Here is a 20866-nt window from a genome sequence, read left to right as displayed (position 1 = left end):
TGCCTGCGTAAACGACATTAGTCATTAGCACATGCCATTTGCAGTTAATGTACAGCCAATACATTTTGTATTGAGAATCTGTGTAATGTACATATGGTTTCTGTAAGAACATATTGTTGTAAGGAACAGATAGCTTATGGTCAGTGGATATCCTGTAAACCAGTGGTTCCCAACCTATTTCAGTTATTGTATCACCAATTGCATTTTACTCTGCCCTGAGTACCTCTGAAGTACCCCCTCATGTGCATTTAACAGTAGTCCTATGGTCCCATGAGTCTTCTCAAGTACCCCCTGTGGATAGGCCAAGTAACCCCTGCTGTAACCCCTGCTGTGGTTGGGAACCCCTGCTGTAAACCACAGATAAAATGTACATTTTTATTTAGTTAAGAAATCATCATTTAGAATGTTTTAATCTTTTGGAGCACAATTTGTATAAAAAAGTATATTTTTCATTCCATTTCTAAAAATGATATATTGGCAGATTTATCAGTAATCGGTGACTTTTGCCTCCCTAAAATCGGTATCGGACCCAAAAATCCCATATAGGTAGATCTCTAATAAAGACCAGCAGAACTGCATTCTTGTGTAAAGAAATCTTCAGAATGACAATGCAAAATACAGTGTGTTAAAAGCCAATCCGAGGTGTTGTTGGGCAGAGTATTGTGTGCCGTTCACACCAGTAAGGTATGGCCATTTGTCTAGACTGGAGCTGGGAATTAATAACTGAATGGAGGCCCTGCTGAGTGTGAAGAAGTAGCCTATTAAGATGCACAGTCTCACTCGTCTCCATGGCAGCATGGCCATCATCAGTTTCACGTATCCATTACCTCAGAATGCTGTCTGGACGCTTCAAGGGCTGTGTAAAGGGACATACCAGTGCCCACTTGAGGCTATAGTCCTACAATTTAAAAGTGTTAGGGAATGTCATTCCTGTGTTTTTAGCTTTGGCTAAATCAAGAGTTTGCACCTGTAAATGTTGGATTGGACTTTTAAGTCACCTGATTCTGACTTATTTTTAGGTGGGAAATGCAGCCTAGGTTTAAAAAATTTTGGATCCATTATTGATTTAGCATATCTATTCACATCTCACTGCTTTTGTTCAGCTCCTGCAACATGAGGGGGAAAAGGCTCTTATTAAAGAACATTATTCCATTTCAGTAGGATGCTTTCTCTTTCAGACTCTGAGCAATGCGGTGGAATTAATCTAGAGATCCTCGGCCTGGTTTCCCATATGGAATATTATATTTTCCAGCACTGCCTTAACCCTCCTGGGCATGGAGTTCATCAGAGCTTCACAGGTTGCCACTGGAGTCTTCTTCCACTCCTCCATGACGACATCACGGAGCTGGTGGATGTTAGACCTTTCACTCCTCCACCTTCCGTTTGAGGATGCCCCACAGATGCTCAACAGGGTTTAGGTCTGGAGACATGCTTGGCCAGTCCATCACCTTTACCCTCAGCTTCTTTAGCAAGGCAGTGGTCGTCTTGGAGGTGTGTTTGGGGTCGTTATCATGTTGGAATACTGCCCTGCGGCCCAGTCTCCGAAGGGAGGGGATCATGCTCTGCTTCAGTATGTCACAGTACATGTTGGCATTCATGGTTCCCTCAATGAACTGTAGCTCCCCAGTGCCGGCAGCACTCATGCAGCCCCAGACCATGACACTCCCACCACCATGCTTGACTGTAGGCAAGACACACTTGTCTTTGTACTCTTCACCTGGTTGCCGCCACACACACACTTGACACCATCTGAACCAAATAAGTTTATCTTGGTCTCATCAGACCACAGGACATGGTTCCAGTAATCCATGTCCTTAGTCTCCTTGTCTTCAGCAAACTGTTTGCAGGCTTTCTTGTGCATCATCTTTAGAAGAGGCTTCCTTCTGGGACGACAGCCATGCAGACCACTGATGCAGTGTACGGCGTATGGTCTGAGCACTGACAGGCTGACCCCCCCCCACCCCTTCAACGTCTGCAGCAATGCTGGCAGCACTCATACGTCTATTTCCCAAAGACAACCTCTGGATATGATGCTGAGCACGTGCACTCAACTTCTTTGGTCGACCATGGTGAGGCTTGTTCTGAGTGGAACCTGTCCAGTTAAACCGCTGTATGGTCTTGGCCACCGTGCTGCAGCTCAGTTTCAGGGTCTTGGCAATCTTCTTATAGCCCAGGCCATCTTTATGTAGAGCAACAATTCTTTTTTTTCAGATCCTCAGAGAGTTCTTTGCCATGAGGTTCCATGTTGAACTTCCAGTGACCAGTCAGTATGAGGGAGTGTGAGAGCCGATGACACCATATTTACGACACCTGCTCCCCATTCACACCTGAGACCTTGTAACACTAACGAGTCACATGACACCGTGGAGGGAAAATGGCTAATTGGGCCAATTTGGATATTTTCACTTAGGGGTGTACTCACTTTTGTTGCCAGCGGTTTAGACATTAATGGCTGTGTGTTGAGTTATTTTTAGGGGACAGCAAATTTACACTGTTATACAAGCTGTACACTCACTACTTTACATTGTAGCAAAGTTTCATTTCTTCAGTGTTGTAACAGTAAAAGAGACTCAAATATTTACAAAAATGTGAGGGGTGTACTCACTTTTGTGATATACTGTACGCCTATCTATGTGAGCACACAGTATTTTGTGATCTGACAACTGTATAAGCCTAAAAATAATCACATCTGTTCGCAGCAGTTGGGATTCTCAGCCCTTCTAGAGATTAATTGAGTGTGTGTGTGGGTTCCAGCCATTAAAAAGACAATTCGGCAATTTGTATGTCACCCACTCCAACGGTTGTGGTGGTATTGTATTTTGTGAAACCGAAGCTGGCCGTCAGCACGCAGGGTTTCATAGGCGCTGTTGAGAGCCAGAAGGCACCCTGCCAGCCAAATGAAGGTCCTGAATTAGAAACCTGAGAAATCGGTCTGTATTCTGTAACGTTTCCCTTCTAAAGAACAAGGAGGTGTTGTGACAAAAGTCAACGAGCACTTTGGGGGGTTTCTGTTAGAGTTTCAGGCAGGGTCTTGTGCATTTAGGGCACAAGCACATCATAGAAAAACTTTTGCAACAGAACACGAAAATGTCTTATTGGGCAAGTTCAGAAAGTAGCGACCGCTCCGTTTTGGGTCATCATGCCTATGATGAGCAAGAGCCAGTTCTATGTTGACACAGGGTCACGTCTGTAATGACCCCCAACCCTTCTCCTTTTCTCTCCTTATCGGCGGAGAATGGCAACTCCTAACTCTGTCTCACAGAACCCAGACCTGTGAGAGACAGTCAATGTTATCAGTGCAGCAGATTGCAGCGTGCTGAAGTAGGTTTGAGAATTTTAAAGCGCAGTGCAGAGATTTTGTTTTTCAAGCCCGAAGGCTTAATTTCTTTTGCACTGTATCACATTCAAGATGATCAAAGTGCAGCATAGGTGTTAGCAGAAGAAAACGATTGACTTGGCTACATTTGAATTTAATTGAATAATTTAACTTTTCCTTATTCCATCCTTCATGATTTGTTAAATGGTCTTGATAGTCTCAAAACAGGTGACAATGGCAACACGGACATAGAAGTTTTCAACAGGAAAAGCCCATATATTTGTTAGGGGTGGTATGCCTAAATATCCAAGGAACACTGGCACATAACGGTGTTGAGATTCTGTCAGAAGTATTGCGCAGCCTGTGAAATTTCACTGCTGGAGGAAAGACTGCTCATGTATTGCAGCACTGAACAATTTTCCCAGGGATCATTTGGAAGGGGAAGAGGGCCTTTTATTATCCTGCCTTTGTGTTGCATGTGACGGTGCCGTCAGTCAGTTCTCCACTGCCTCATACCTGGGCCTGTATTCACAAAGCATCTCAGAAGTGCCGATTTTAGTGTAGTTTTGCCTTTTTAATCACAATTAGTAAGAGATGCGTTGTGAATACCGGCCCTAAAGTTTATTTTCATTTTATAATATGTCTCGAGGCATTTATATCTTCAAATGTGCTTGCTAATGGAGAAAGACCTATTAGGAAAATGATCTCTTTAACAGCTTCTGAAATTCTCGAGGCCTATAACTATCTAATGCTCATCAAAGCGTTAAAGTCTGATGCTTGTTAATTGACAAAGCTTTGTGGCAACTGATCTGAATAAAAAAATAAAAGCAATGTAAGTTTTCCATCATTTAGAATATCATCAAGCTTATTGGGTCTCTAAAGAACAATTTGAAGTCGTTTCATGCATTATAAAGCCCACACTTATCATAGTGAGTGTGTTTGTCCCAACATTGAAGTTCAGAAACACATTATCATATAAGTAGCTAGATTGATCTGTTGGAAAATCTTTGGAACATGGTCGTGTCTGTCTCAGCTGGCAGCATCGCAGGGTGCAAGCAGTCATTACCGTGAGGTAATGTATCTCTGGCTGTGTGTGGCTACTGTGTTCACTTCTTATAGCTAGTAGGGGGGGCTGCACATGCCTGCTGGTTTTGGTACCTTTTAACCAAACTTATTTCAGGAAGACGTGTTCAGTAGGGCATAACGTTGGGGAATGTTCTGATAGATTGAGGAGTCATGTCAGCTATATTCATGACATTTCTAGATCTGCAATGTTTAGCAGAGTGCATGTTGTGCTCTCCAGCAAATCAGTAACATCAATAGATCAAATGGCTTTCTGAGATAATATTAATACACAGATCATACACAATGTTAGCTAGCGAGCCAGCCACCTAATGTCAGCTAGCTAACTAAAAGTAAGCTTTAACTTGAAATGAAAACAACTTTCTGACAAAATTAGAAACGTATTATATCTGAAACAACTGTAGCTTGACTCTTACCCATCTTTCTCGCTCTCTGTCACAATGCCATGGTTGCCCTTAGTTTGAAGATGTAATCCGGAGACAGGTGTTTTATACAACAGCCTTATTTGTTCTCTTTTTGACTCCCTTTGCATTTGCAATCAAACACCAGAATTGTATTCATCTCCTTATCATACTTTGCTTCAACCAGACATTCCACTGATTTCAAATCTCGTTCAAATTCTTAAGTGACGACAACACTGTTGATCGCCGTTACACGGCAGACCAATCCGAACTCATCTCTCGGCATGTCCAGCCCATTCATTATCTCAGCCAATCATAGCTAGCATGAAGGTTCCTGTCTTTTTCTGTGGCTAAACCAACTAGGCTCATAATTTAACAACTTTATTTACAGATGGAATACAAGTTTGTTATTAAAGCAAAATGAAAGCTCAAAGGTTCAAGAAGGCATTTCTGCCAAAAAACACATTTTGATAAAGAAAATACAAATGTTCTAATGCCTCTCCTGTGAAGTCTTGACTTGCAACAAAAATCCATGTCACAATAAATTGACTGAATTATCACGATAACGAAGTTGAACGACAAATGTATAACGTTTGGCCTATTGGCCTATTTATTGCCTTACCTCCCTTATCCTACCTCATTTGCACATACTCCTTTTCTGCTGTATTATTGACTGTATGTTTATTCCTAGTGTAACTCTGTGTTGTATGTGTCGAACTGCTTTGCTTTATCCTGGCCAGGTCGTAGTTGCAAATGAGAACTTGTTTTCAACTAGCCTACCTGGTTAAATAAAGGCTAAATAAATTTAAAAATGTATGTGCATCAGTTACTTTTTTACATTACCCTTAATAAAACTACTACTACTTTGAATGTTGTAGCCATTCAATTATCCCATTTATAAGGTACCCTTATTTAATTTCAAACTTTCCATTTCTCTAGTGTAGATTACATGTAACTCCATATTAGCAGCCTTATTTCAAACTTTCCATTTCTGTAGTGTAGGCTTACTTATCATCGCTCTCTCTCTTCTCTCCTTTCTTCTCCCTCCATTTCTCTCTCCCTCACAGTGCTTTCATTGAAAGGCTTATGAAGGACTTTTTATGGTTAGCGAGACTTTTCGGGTACATTACGAAATAGCCTCACCTCTTGGCTGGAGATGATGGGCAAGAAGTATTGCCATTTCACCCAAGAGCGAAACATCCTGTTTTTCTCCATCCTTGAGTGGGCAGGATACTGTTTTTTCTAAACTGTATCACTGAAATATTTCCCAACTCCTCATACCTCCACTAAAGTTGACTTGCGGTATATTTATGTCTCATGGAAATGTTTTTTGGCCAGTAGTCCTAAGGGTAACCTGGCCACTCATTCAGTTTCTTGTAGCCAAGCTATCAACATATTATTTTTGTGAAAATAATTACACAGTAGACTTTACAGGTTTGAACATAGAACATAGTATGCGATTCATGTTCAAACAATTGATGGCGGGGGGGTTATGCGTGTGTGTGTGTGAATGCTAACGGTGCCCCAGAGAATTAGCGATTTGATCACATGTTGAACAGGACTCATGTTGGCTAACGTTAGCTAGTTATTGGTTTATTATATTATAGGTAACGTTACAGTCCCTCTGTTGGTTAACAGTGTTGCGAATTGCCCATACCATAAAGCAATTGTTTGGGTAATTTGGTAGCTAGCAAAGGCCGAAGCCCATAGAAAGCCTTTTGTAATTTTTTGAGTAGCTCCGTAGCCCACAATAGTTCGTTTGTTCACCCAGTTGATCTCTGACCAATGTTATGTGGCTACGGTATTGTCAGTTTAGGGACATACCAAGGATCCCGGGTAGCAACGACCGCGAGCACATGGCCCTATTTGAAGGCTTTTAAAATGGTTCTATCACCCTGACAAGGATTGGACCAAGGACGGCATGGTTACCATCCCTTTGCTTTCATTAATCAAACCAACCTTGTCAGCTCAGTGGTTTCGTCAAGGAAATGTAAGTGGTGAGCCAAGAAACGTCATGTTTATTCTGTGTATACGGTAAAACCTTATGACATTATTTTTGGCACCTTCAATTCCTGCACATTTGTCTCATTAGTACATTTCAACACTGTATACTCCAGGCAAATTTACTGAACTCCTAGACTTGGACGCAATCAGAACTCCTGTACATACCCCTCGTCATGAAGGTGGCCAATGTCCTGCTTTTATCTCAATGTAAAACCCGAGCTTATGACTGAAATAAGATAGAGGCCTCTCCTCCGATCAGCTCGAGTGCACCTGAAATATGCAGCATGCAATGTGACTTGTCTTGATCGTATGTAGAGGTAACTCTTGACCGCTCAGCCAATTTATTGAAAGCTAGCCAGTGTTACAGGGGAGAGGTTATATGGACAGGCCTGGTGCCCAAATGGATGACGTATGTCATGCGGCGTAGTGCATTGGCACTGACGGAAACATGGATCACCACAGATAACACTGCTACTCCTATTGCTCTCTCTTCGTCCGCCCACGTGTTCTCGCACACCCCGAGAGCTTCTGGTCAGCGGGGTGGTGGCACCGGGATCCTCATCTCTCCCAAGTGGTCATTCTCTCTTTCTCCCCTTACCCATCTGTCTATCGCCTCCTTTGAATTCCATGCTGTCACAGTTACCAGCCCTTTCAAGCTTAACATCCTTATCATTTATCGCCCTCCAGGTTCCTCGGAGAGTTCATCAATGAGCTTGATGCCTTGATAAGCTCCTTTCCTGAGGACGGCTCACCTCACAGTTCTGGGCGACTTTAACCTCCCCACGTCTACCTTTGACTCATTCCTCTCTGCCTCCTTCTTTCCACTCCTCTCCTCTTTTGACCTCACCCTCTCACCTTCCCCCTCTACTCACAAGGCAGGCAATATGCTCGACCTCATCTTTACTAGATGCTGTTCTTCCACTAACCTCACTGCAACTCCCCTCCAAGTCTCCGACCACTACCTTGTATCCTTTTCCCTCTCGCTCTCATCCAACACTTCCCACACTGCCCCTACTCGGATGGTATCGCGCCGTCCCAATCTTCGCTCTCTCCCCCGCTACTCTCTCCTCTTCCATCCTATCACCTCTTCCCTCTGCTCAAACCTTCTCCAACCTATCTCCTGATTCTGCCTCCTCAGGCCGGCTCGGTCCTCCCCTCCTGCTCCGTGGCTCGACGACTCATTGCGAGCTCAGGGCTCCGGGCAGCCGAGCGGAAATGGAGGAAAACTCGCCTCCCTGCGGACCTGGCATCCTTTCACTCCCTCCTCTCTACATTTTCCTCTTCTGTCTCTGCTGCTAAAGCCACTTTCTACCACTCTAAATTCCAAGCATCTGCCTCTAACCCTAGGAAGCTCTTTGCCACCTTCTCCTCCCTCCTGAATCCTCCTCCCCTCCTCCCTCTCTGCAGATGACTTCGTCAACCATTTTGAAAAGAAGGTCTACGACATCCGATCCTCGTTTGCTAAGTCAAACGACACCGCTGGTTCTGCTCTCACTGCCCTACCCTGTGCTCTGACCTCTTTCTCCCCTCTCTCCAGATGAAATCTCGCGTCTTGTGACGGCCGGCCGCCCAACAACCTGCCCGCTTGACCCTATTCCCTCCTCTCTTCTCCAGACCATTTCCGGAGACCTTCTCCCTTACCTCACCTCGCTCATCAACTCATCCCTGACCGCTGGCTATGTCCCTTCTGTCTTCAAGAGAGCGAGAGTTGCACCCCTTCTGAAAAAACCTACACTCGATCCCTCCGATGTCAACAACTACAGACCAGTATCCCTTCTTTCTTTTCTCTCCAAAACTCTTGAACGTGCCGTCCTTGGCCAGCTCTCCCGCTATCTCTCTCAGAATGACCTTCTTGATCCAAATCAGTCAGGTTTCAAGACTAGTCATTCAACTGAGACTGCTCTTCTCTGTATCACGGAGGCCCTCCGCACTGCTAAAGCTAACTCTCTCTCCTCTGCTCTCATCCTTCTAGACCTATCGGCTGCCTTCGATACTGTGAACCATCAGATCCTCCTCTCCACCCTCTCCGAGTTGGGCATCTCCGGCGCGCCCACGCTTGGATTGCGTCCTACCTGACAGGTCGCTCCTACCAGGTGGCGTGGCGAGAATCCGTCTCCTCACCACGCGCTCTCACCACTGGCGTCCCCAGGGCTCTGTTCTAGGCCCTCTCCTATTCTCGCTATACACCAAGTCACTTGGCTCTGTCATAACCTCACATGGTCTCTCCTATCATTGCTATGCAGACGACACACAATTAATCTTCTCCTTTCCCCCTTCTGATGACCAGGTGGCGAATCGCATCTCTGCATGTCTGGCAGACATATCAGTGTGGATGACGGATCACCACCTCAAGCTGAACCTCGGCAAGACGGAGCTGCTCTTCCTCCCGGGAAGGACTGCCCATTCCATGATCTCGCCATCACGGTTGACAACTCCATTGTGTCCTCCTCCCAGAGCGCTAAGAACCTTGGCGTGATCCTGGACAACACCCTGTCGTTCTCAACTAACATCAAGGCGGTGGCCCGTTCTTGTAGGTTCATGCTCTACAACATCCGCAGAGTACGACCCTGCCTCACACAGGAAGCAGCGCAGGTCCTAATCCAGGCACTTGTCATCTCCCGTCTGGATTACTGCAACTCGCTGTTGGCTGGGCTCCCTGCCTGTGCCATTAAACCCCTACAACTCATCCAGAACGCTGCTGCCCGTCTGGTGTTCAACCTTCCGGTTCTCTCACGTCACCCCGCTCCTCCGCTCTCTCCACTGGCTTCCAGTTGAAGCTCGCATCCGCTACAAGACCATGGTGCTTGCCTACGGAGCTGTGAGGGGAACGGCACCTCAGTACCTCCAGGCTCTGATCAGGCCCTACACCCAAACAAGGGCACTGCGTTCATCCACCTCTGGCCTGCTCGCCTCCCTACCACTGAGGAAGTACAGTTCCCGCAGCCCAGTCAAAACTGTTCGCTGCTCTGGCCCCCCAATGGTGGAACAAACTCCCTCACGACGCCAGGACAGCGGAGTCAATCACCACCTTCCGGAGACACCTGAAACCCCACCTCTTTCAGGAATACCTAGGATAGGATAAAGTAATCCTTCTCACCCCCCTTAAAAGATTTAGATGCACTATTGTAAAGTGGCTGTTCCACTGGATGTCTTAAGGTGAACGCACCAATTTGTAAGTCGCTCTGGATAAGAGCGTCTGCTAAATGACTTAAATGTAAATGTAAACATAGACATAGACAACATAAAATAACATTTAGCTTTCTTTCGGATGTTTAACAGATTGAAGTAGGCGTAACTCTGAAGAGAGACTGGGTTGGGTTATATTTCCCTGTGGAGACAATGTGGTTATTCACCATTTTCACTTCACGCTGACTGCATCTTTTTTTTGCATGAGAATCTTAGCAGCACGGATGTGTCAGCTTTGATACAGTTTGTTTGTCTCTCTCCGTATAGTTCTTGGCACACGTTTCAAGGCGCAGTTCTATCTCCGGCTGTTTAATCAAAACAAACTTAAATCAAAGTGGTCAAATTATAGCAGGTTGTTTGTAACGCATTGCAGCAAGGAAAAGAGGTTGTCTATAGTTTGTGGTGTGCACTTGTGTTTTTGGATGCAGATGGCAGAGACAAAAAGGGTTATCCATGAGTTCATCTGACTCTGGGTAAGTAGAAAAAGGGCTTAGTTGCCAACATCTCGCACTATCCCTTTTTAAAAGCTCATCTTGTCAGAAAGTGTGGCGCTATGCCACACTTATAGGGGAAACATTGGATGGCTATAGCTACAGTAGCTAACACCCGCCTTGGGAATGCCCATGTAAATACTACTCATTTTTTGCTTCTGGAACTGCAGTGTGTGCCTCTAACAGCCTTTCTTATGTCTCCTCCTCTCTGGCAGAATGCAGCTTGGCCAGTCAACCCGGTGGGAGTGACCGATAAGGATGGGCCAAAGAAGTAGAGCCCACTGGTGAGGAGTGGTGGAGAGGCCAAACAGAACCATAGCGACTAAACAACGCCGAGCGCCACCATGCCCCACCTCCCCTCCTAAACTCTCCTCCGACTCAGTCCCTTCCCCTCCCTCACACACAGATATAGTCGAGCTGCAGGTCTCACTCGCTATGGCCTCGGCCTACCTGTGGAAGCTGTCGTCCCAGAAGCTGGGCTTCTTCCTGGTGAGCTTTGGATTCATCTGGGGCATGATGCTGCTCCACTTCACTATCCAGCAGCGGGCCACGCACGAGAGCAGCACCATGCTGCGACAGCAGATCCTGGAGCTCAGCAAGCGCTACATCAAGGCCCTGGCCGAGGAGAACCAGAGCGTCATGGACGGGCCCTACGTGGGAACCATGACGGCCTATGGTGAATACCGAGCACTGCACAAGTAGTGTTCTCCGTCCTTTGCGCTCTCTTCAAAATAGAATGATTCCACCTTGCAAAGCTGTGGTTGTGAGAACTCAGAATTTGTTAATGGTACACTGGGGATGTTCCATTCATTCACTTGGAATGTTTTATTGAATGGAATTCTGATTTTCCAGTTGTTGGTAGTGCTGCAATATTTGCTCAACCTCACTTAGAGAACACACTGTTATTGAATAAGGACAGGCTGAATTGATTTACTATGTAGGCTAAGTAGAAGCGCCTTCAAAGTCAAAATAGCCAGCCCTACACATCCTCTGATATACAGATCATACAAAATGTATAATGTTGGCTATTTAGAAGTGTTTATGTTGTAATGTAACCATAGACAACAGGGAAGACGAGAAGAAAATATAAATGTACATTTTGTCTACAGCAGGGTGCTGCCTCGTGTTGGAAAAAGGAAAGTAAAGTATTAGGGGGCTAGCCAGCCAGTAACCTGACTTGCACTAACAGAAGTGAGTGTTATGCTGATGCAGCTGCTTTCCCGCCATAACCTATTAACGCCTCGCGAACAGTCATCAATAAGTTATTCATGCCGTTAATAGACCCGTTTGGGTCAATGAGAGGCTTCATTAGAAACATGAGATTGGAATTGATTACTCTGAATACATTCTAATGGACGGCGAAAAACAAGAAAATACTGTATAATGACCGGGTAACCAACCAACCGCCACTGGTCCTCTTCCAGGAAAGTAGCTCTCTGAAAAGGCCATGCCTAATATGATTTGTCTTAAAACTCTCTTGGCCTGTAAAATTGAATTTATCTGGGTTTGTTAGGCAGGAAGCCTCCCGCCTATCAACCTCAGTTCTCCCACAGTCTGCTAATCGCCAGACCTCAAGAGTACTGACTGGCGAACACGGAGCATTTAGCTGCTCTTGTTCCCCTTAGGGTCTGTGTTAAAACATTGATGCAGAGTGTTGAAGCATCTGCCTTGGTGAAACCCTTGATCGTACATAGCCGGGATGCGTCCCATATGGCATCCTATTCCCTATTTAGTGCGCTACTATGGGCCCTGTCAAAAGTATTGCACTAAATTTGGAATAGGATGCCATTTGTAATACAACCGAGAAGTCTGTTGTTCTAGCAGCCCAGTGCTCTCCGACCCGTTTTTAAATGACCTGGAGGAGGGTGTTGAAAGAAATCCTAAGCTTTATCCCAGACCTGTATAATGATATAATCGGCTCAATGTAATGGGCTATTTGCTTAATCATGTCATTAATTATCTCCAGAAAAGCATGAAATTAGTTGTTGCTGCAAACACTATTATTCGGGAGGCAATGAGAAAAAAGATCTGTGATATGGTCTCATCTTATCAGAACAGATTCATAATATTCTGTCAGTAGCCTGAACTTTTAATTTCATTGAATAAACTTTATTAATGCATCAAATGGAAGAAACATTTATATGATGTCTTGACCTAGGTCTAAAGAACCAGTCTGGAACCAGTTTAAAATGGACTGGATGAAACCAGTTTCCCTGTTTGAGACATGTTCAAATGAGAGAGAACGATTTTAATGTACTTCTTGAGACTTGAACACTGTTTACTCTCTGCCATAGAAATGTAATTATAAGTTCTATCCTTTTTTTATGCTTTCGATTAAATAAAAGTAGTAAGGAGAGAGATTTGCTTCATGCTACAGTATTTGTACTCTCTCTGCAGATCTAGGATTCTTCTCAATATGACATTAATGCATTTAAAGGGAATTATGACTTCCTCTCTGCTCTCAGTAAATTACCCATAAAATCTGAGTGCACATTAATTAAATATTGTATCAAGACTGATTTGGTCTGGTGGTTTTATGTGGTGCATTGAACATTGTTTATTAGTTTGAGTAGATGGGAATTTGGACTGAAGAGAGAGAAGCGCTGAACTAAACCAAATTCCAGCTAACCTGTTTCCACACTTTCCTTTTATGAGAGGAGTTTATTAGGGTTATAAATATCTGGTTTGATGAAAACCCATCTTTCATAAAGCATGTTGATGAGCAAGTTAAGAATTAGAAGGAGCTTATTTTATAGGAATAGGTCATGCCTTTCATTAAATAGCAGAAAACAAATTATTTAGTGGACATTCATACCGTTTATGGACTATGATGTTATTGTATATCTGAATGCAGCTGCTACTCTATTGAAGACGTTGGAGGCAGTTTATCATGGCGCACGACACTTTTATTACAGGCGCTAGGTTCAAGTACACATCTCTGCATTCTGTATCAAAAAGTCTCGTACATCGATGGATTTTACTCATTTTGTTTCTAAAGCCCTCATGCGTAAACTTCCACCATACCTTACGTCATTGTTAACTTACAGATGTACAAGATATCAGACCCGGTCTCAGGGAGGGCTAACTCTAGAGATCCCTTCCGTCTCCACTGAGTTAGAACAACTAACTCCACTGAGTTAGAACAACTAACTCCACTGAGTTAGAACAATCTGCTTTTTTTGCACCTTGCTTGTGGATTGATATCCAAGGCTCTCTAAAATTGGATGAATTGGTGCCTCTTGGGCAATTTCAGAAGGCTGATTGAGGACCTTTTTACTGAAGAATGTGTTTTGTTTTCAATGATTGTTTAGCTTTTTGTGTATATTGATGTGTATACAGGGCTCATCTGTGAAAGAGACCTTGATCTCAGCATGACTCCCTGTTAAAATACAAGTTAAATAAATAAGAGAGAGAGAGAGCGAGGGAAGCCTTCTGTAACAGACTGGAATGAAGGTCGAATTATGAGGAAGCTGCACTAACTGCATAGCTGAACGTAGCTTTGGGACACAACATCGGAAGTGTGTGTATTGGTTTGACTCCCTGAGTTGTGCATCGAACTGGTGGGTGGCCATGAAAAAGCACCATAACACAGTGTAGCTGGCTTCACCCCAAAAATAGCATATTTATAATCTCTAGGAACTCTCCTTAACAGACAAAAAATAGTTCAGGCGTTTACTTGATAGGGAGGGACACATTTCACTCCATGTATGGTAAGTAGAGTTCCTGGAGATTCTAAAAACATTACATCACATTTGGTTACTTGGCAATGTTAATATAGTTATATGTAAGGTCACTATAATTACAAGATGCATGCATTTCTTACATCTGCCATCAGCTCACATCAGTGTTGTGGGATTTGTGCAAGTGGACTGTGATGTGATACTGTGTAATATCACTAGGCCAAGAGCGAGCACACAGCCTCATAGAAATATGGATTCGTCTCCCCGTCTGTCAGTCCGACTCCAAGTGAATAAATCTCTGGATTTGTACACCACATAATCAGAAAATGATGGGAAAGTAATTTAGTGCTTTGTCTCCAATATAATGCATTTTCTTTTGGAAGTATTGCTTTCATTTGAGTCTTTGTAATGTCAATGTTTTGCATAGTTTCAAAATACTGTACAGTATGTTTAAAACAATCATGTTTTATGGAGCTCCCATCATTCGAGTGGTTACATTTACCAAGCCCAATCTCTGTTTACCAAAAAAGGTGACAGGGTCAGGCTGTTGAAATTACAGATTGTGCCTTTAGGGGGGAAGTAGGCCTATATATATATTTTTTAATCTTGATGTTGGCCTACTTTGTTAACTGAACCAAGTTTATTAAAGATCTGGGCTGGTTCCCCATTTTTACAACCTCACAAATTAGTCTGAATTTGAATATTATTTATTAACAGATAGCGGCTCTCTTAGTTTGCTTGGTCTGCTATTGTCTGTTTTAGTCTACTCACTCAGTATGCAATTATTATTTTTTGTGGGTCAGTCTCTTGAAAGATGACACTTGGCTGACCGTGAGGGTCACTGAAATAATGAGCACCTTATTTCCTTAATAGTGCACTACATTTGACCAGAATCCTATCGGCCCTGGTCAAAAGTAGTGCACTATATAGGGAATAGGGAGCCATTTTAAGACACAGTCACAGTTTGTCTCCATGCTCATCACGTACCACGTATCGGCTCATGTAGACATTTGACATGAGTGAAGAACGTGACTCAACTAACACAGTTGGTATCTGTAAAGCGCTGTGACTGCAATGTAAGCTTTTCTCCCTCCCTATGGGTGCCTCTGTGGAGAATGAACGTGTCCGGCTTTCGCATGCATATTTCAGCTCTGTTTCATTTTGAAACGTATTGCTTTGGGAATGAAGACCGAGTCAAGTCATGATTTTTTTTTTAGCAGACAGGTGGTAACGATGAATGGGGAGTTGGGGATTATAAAACAACTATCACAACCGTATGTTGATTCAGTTCTGTAACAGTAGCTTTTAATAAAAGTGGGTGTCTAGAAAGTGATCTGAACCAAAGAACTTGGATAAGTAACATACTACTACCACCACTGTCTTCTTAACTCAACGTATCTATGTAATAGTAGTATTTTTACCACCGTTTTGGCCGACTACCCCATTCTGATTGGTTTGATGCTATGAATTGTACTTTACTTTTCTTACAGTAAGCCCATCTATCCCATGGATTTAGCAAGCCTGTTTTCACACCTACTGTATTACATTACTTGGCCACTTGAATGCAGGCTGTCCACACTCCGCCCTGAGCCACGCATTTACATTTCCCTTTGTTTTAAGCTGGCTTAATTATTTACAGCGTTCCGTGCCTGTCGGAAAGACCGACTATTTCATTTGTTAACGTTAACATTTGTTGACCTCATCGTGCTTTGGGCACTCCTTTGCAAACATGCCGAGGAATGTTTATTTCTGAGACTCAATTGGCTGCGACCTGTAAAACATTTAATTAGCTACACACACAGATCAGCCATGTGGGGAGATGGCCTACTCTACCTTGTCCAGGTTGGGGAGAGATTGATGGAATGGGCAGTGTGTTTGGACTGGGTGGCATTGTGTTTGGACTGGGTGGCAGTGTGTTTCTTTCTCTAGTGCTCGTTTCTCTGTCTGTGTTGATCGAGGTCAGTCCGGGCGGGTTAATGCTCAGGGCAATGTGTTTTCCGAGGGCACAATCTAGTGTGTGTAATTATGTTCAGCCTGATGCCCTGGCTTTTCACCAGAGTCATATGGGCCCTGGTCAAAAGTACTGCACTATATAGGGAATAGGGTGGCATTTGGGCCGAGGTCCAGCGTTCAGTTGATTTCTTCCTTGTCTGACGCAGCGACACTCCTTCCCGGAATCTGCTTATCTCCGCCCTACCCAGCCGTGCAGAGCAGACAAAACGCTGCAGCCTCCCTCTCTCCCTCACGCCTACTCTCCTCCCCTTCCCCTTCCACGGCGTCTTTCTGGAACGATAGGGAGTAACATATCAAATGCGACGCGCGGCCAGAGAAATTGCACCGCAGTCGGCGCGCGGACGTGTGACAGACTGGATGCGATCGCTGTCTTCACAGCTCCACCGCCTCATGGAATGTTAATGAGGTTGACGACATTCCGGAATATTCTTGGGGCGGCGGGAGGAAAGGAAAACATTTCAGGGGCAGAAGGGTCATGCCATATTTCATTTTCTCGGTAGCTACTAGTCAAAATTGATCAACTGTTTTGTGGCAAGATCTTAGGTCATTCCAATAAACAATATGTTAAGCATGTTGGATTTTGTTTTATCAGAGTTATATGCAAACTAATAAAATTGAAACCGAAGCCAAAATGTGTGTTGCATTTACAGGTCAACATTGATCAACCGTGAGATCTTACAACACCATAAACAATAATATGTAAATAAATACAAAATAAAAAAATCTGACAGTTATAACAAATGGAATTGAAGGCACTCAATGTCCTCGTGGCTGCTGGATGGTAAATATCAGATAAACACCATTAAGCCTTCGCACTGAAATGCCAAGCCCTGCATACCATTTCCTGAAATGCTACTGAAATTAACAGAGCTGATGTCATTGTGAATGTCAGATCACTGTGTGTCCTTTCTATCCCACCCCACTTCTTATTGGCTAGCTACTGGGCTATGTCCCAATTATCACTCCTTACTGCCTAAATATGCATTTGTCCACTTTGAAACGAGATGAGTGGTATAGGAAACATGGTGGTGAACAAAGGCAATACACATAGATGTGTGGGAAGTAGTGAACGAGGGCACACTTCAGGAAGGAGACGTTATTGGGACACAGGTATTGTGAATGTCAGCTTACTTTTTTCAGTCCCATCGTCCATCCCACCTTTTGCCTAGCTACCGGAGTCAGGAGATGACCATAGAAATCCACAGACTTAAATGAAGCAGCAAGGTCATTCTCAAAGATACCCGCCAGCTCAGTTAAACATTTAAATGAGTCCCTTAACGGACAGCATGAAATCCAATGATTTATTGGGGTCGCTGAAATAAGCTGATCCTCTCCTCTTGTTTTTCATTTTTCAGAGGAAGGCCAATAAGAACGGTCCGTCTCAGTATACAAGGCATACTCCGATTTACTCACACCATAACGATATATTGATTAGCCTAGTTATGAAGATGAAAATAGAAAATCATTTTCTCTGGGGGTGAGTGTGGAGAGATACTCACTGGCATTATATCACTATGCTGTCATTTTCTCCTTGTCCTTCAAGAAGTCAATCTGAGATTAGAATATGACTATTCATGAGATCAATAAAAATTATAGGGAAATGAAAGGGAAATATAGAAAACACTGTACTGTATATTTTAGCCTCAAGTTATGTTAGCTGGTTAGCAGTAAGACTGATATGAGGTATCTATGCTTCATACTATACTGTGTTCCCTCCTCCAGATCTGAAGAAGACTCTGGCGGTGCTCCTGGACAATATCATGGTGCGGCTGGGCAAGCTGGAGTCCAAGGTGGAGAACATCTACAACGGCACAGGGGCTAACCTGACCAACGGCACCAGCACAGTCACGCCCAGCGCCTCCAATGCAGAGAAGGTCAATGTGGCAGGTGAGGCTCACTCTCTCCCTCACGAGCTTACCCCCCCCCCCCTCTTCCTTTATTGAAGACATTCAAAACAAGACATTGCACCTTGAAAATCCCCAGTCCTATTTCTGGAACATGTCAAAGTAATAAGACATAGGCCTATAGCAGGGGTGTCAAGCTCAATTCCTGGAGTTGCTGAGTGTCTGCGGGTTTTCGCTCCTCCCTTGTACTTGATTGACCAATTCAGTTAGTTAGGAACTCACCTGGTTTTCTAGGTCTGGACACTAATTGAAAGGAAATAACAAAAACAAATGAACAGACACTCAGTTCTCCAGTGAATCCGATGTGAGCTTAGGTGAATAGTGCTATTTATGCTGATAAGAATAAAGCTGTGCTCTGAGCCTGCATTGAAATGGCTCTATTCACCTAAGTTACCCCTCTGTTCTTAACCTACTGTAAGCAGTTGAATACTCCAATATTCAAACCCATAGAAAACCTTTCTGCTTTTGCATACCTTTTCTGCGAGAACATAGAAAGCACTCTTATAGGCCGCGGCCTTGAACATAGCTTGAATAAGGCCTTTCATTCACACATGCGGCGGGCCCCATTTTATTAGCCTTCATTTATTTTTCTTTCAGTTTTAAGATGACATGTTTGCCGGCTGGGAAATACTGAGTGTTTGTTTGCTCGGGTGGGCCCTGGGATTGGCTCAGTAGTTAGTGAAGTATTTAGAGGTTTCAATGGGGACTTTGTGTGGCGACTGAATATGGTCGGAATTACATTATGACGATTGAGTTACAAAGGGAGCGTTTTACTCTTGAGAGAGCTAGGCCCATTCCGTTCAGGCTTCAGAACGTTTCTTAAACAAAAGAAAGAATGTTCAACTCTGCCATTTTTCTGTGTTAGGATGATTTTGTATTTAAAAAAAATAAGAATACTGCCTCCGTCTTGGGCTGCTTCAGTATCAGTGACAGTTCCCTGCTAGCTGTGTCGGTCAGGACATTGTGGTCCTTCTGTACTGCAGCAACCGCTACTTCCTGTGCAACAGCGATAACAAGATGGAGGTTATCTCCCATACCACATTAACGGTGCACTGATATCTCAATCCCACCCTTTGTCAACCAATGGAATACTCTGGCTTTGGACTAGTCAAAGGAAAGAGACCATACTGGTTGTCTTGACTTCTAACCTGTAAATAGACGCACGTATCATTTGGCCGTGTGGTTTGCCCCAACAGTCTGAGTCGTCCCTGAAACACCACTCTTCCTCTCCACCTCTGTCCTGTGTGGCAGACAGCCCTGCCAACCCATTTGCTGTTTTCCCCTGGGCCATGTGGGGCTGGGAAGGCAATTACCCAGATAGGATCTGGACAGTGATGGGTTCACGCATGTCTTCTGAGAGGCTGCTAGCTATCAAGGTGGAGCACCCAGGGCCCCAGGAAGAGGTGTCGTGCTCCCCCCCCCCTTTCCCTGCTACCACACTGTGTCTCAGTCAGACAGTTTGGGCCCTGCTCAGCCATGGAGAGAGGCCTCTGTTCTGACTATCAGACTTAACTACCGCTAATGTACTGCTTAGACAAAATATGCTGCTTTAATCACTGTAAATATGCACATTTTGGTATAATCATGAAGTAAACATCTATCTCCCGAATTTGATTGTCGCAGCTAGATAGCTTTACAATGTGCTCATTTTAAAGCTATCCCAAACATGTCACTTCTGGCCAGTGCCTGACCCACCTCACAGCTGTGTATGGATGTGGCTGAGTCACCACAACCAGCCACACAGTCGGAACTCGGAGGGCAACGCCTAGTCCCTTCCTAACTGCTCTCGACTCTGAGAGAGCCCCCCCACCGCCACCCATTAGCAGCTGTTTGGGACGAAGGTATTTGACAATGCCTCCTCCGTGTGGACTAAATAAAAACGAAGTAAACACTAGTTAGGCTTATCTGTTTTTGCTGGCACTGGCACAGTTTGGATTCGAGACCTACTCTGCAATTGAATGGCCTAACTCATGGAGCCAACAGGCTTCTCAGACTGTTGGTGGAGGAGGACCCTTAAAAGCATCTGAAAGATGTTGTCAGGTCATGTGACCAGGGAGGGTCTGCAGTGGCCACTCTGCTTCCTTGCAGTGATGAGCAAATTTGAGGTCAGATAAGGAAGTTCATGCGAGGTATGTTGGGGTGTAACTATTTAAGTTACACATTGTATTGTGTAGGCCTAACTTGGAATAAAAGAACAAAGTCAGTTTTGTTTTTGTCTATTTTATGGGGTTGTGGGTGAAATAAGGAAGTGTTAATGAGAACAGGGCTTCACTGTCCTTTTGCAGACTTATTTACACACGGTTTTATCTTTGTATGTTTTATGATGTAGTGGCGATTTTGCATCCCTCATTTTATGACTACTCTTAGCCAATTGGGGTCTCTGTTAGAGGACTGATATGCAGAAGTAGACTCATATCTATCTAGAGTCTTCCCTTCCTAATGTCTACATTTCCAAATGTTTTCCTTGTTTGGGAGCACAGCACCTGTCAGGGCTATTGGTGGTTTGCAGACTGCTGCACAAGCCTCCTCCAGACCCTAACATTATTCTATGACCTATAACATGACCTGCAGATAAGCTGAAGTAGAAAAGCCACATGGCATTAATACCTTTGAGTTTCATTACCAGGATTCTATACTGTGACAATGGTATTTAGGCCTAGTTTAAAAAAATGCTTGTCTTTAGTGTGGATGTCAATCTGCCATTTTTTTCCCCTGTTGTCCTATATTATTACTATATCTTCTAATCTAAACAGCCTCTGTGATCCTCTGTGTCTCTAGCCCAGCTGAG

General features: G+C 44.0%; 1 protein-coding gene across 2 annotated transcripts in view; it reads left to right on the top strand.

Moving 5' to 3' along the window:
• The window catches only part of LOC115129626 (alpha-1,6-mannosylglycoprotein 6-beta-N-acetylglucosaminyltransferase A-like), a 103902-nt gene that overhangs the window by 8107 nt on the left and 74929 nt on the right, over window positions 1-20866 (top strand). Inside the window, exons 2-3 of one of the 2 annotated variants that reach the window (XM_029660199.2) lie at window positions 10697-11157; window positions 17897-18061. In XM_029660199.2, coding sequence (XP_029516059.1) covers window positions 10917-11157; window positions 17897-18061 — 406 coding nt within the window. In that variant the 5' untranslated portion in view covers window positions 10697-10916. The remainder of the gene's footprint in view (window positions 1-10696; window positions 11158-17896; window positions 18062-20866) is intronic. The other variant, XM_029660200.2, reaches the window with a different exon arrangement.

This window comes from Oncorhynchus nerka, linkage group LG5 (genome assembly GCF_034236695.1).
Source record: "Oncorhynchus nerka isolate Pitt River linkage group LG5, Oner_Uvic_2.0, whole genome shotgun sequence".
NCBI lineage: Eukaryota > Metazoa > Chordata > Actinopteri > Salmoniformes > Salmonidae > Oncorhynchus > Oncorhynchus nerka.
This window is presented reverse-complemented; position numbering and strand designations above follow the sequence as displayed.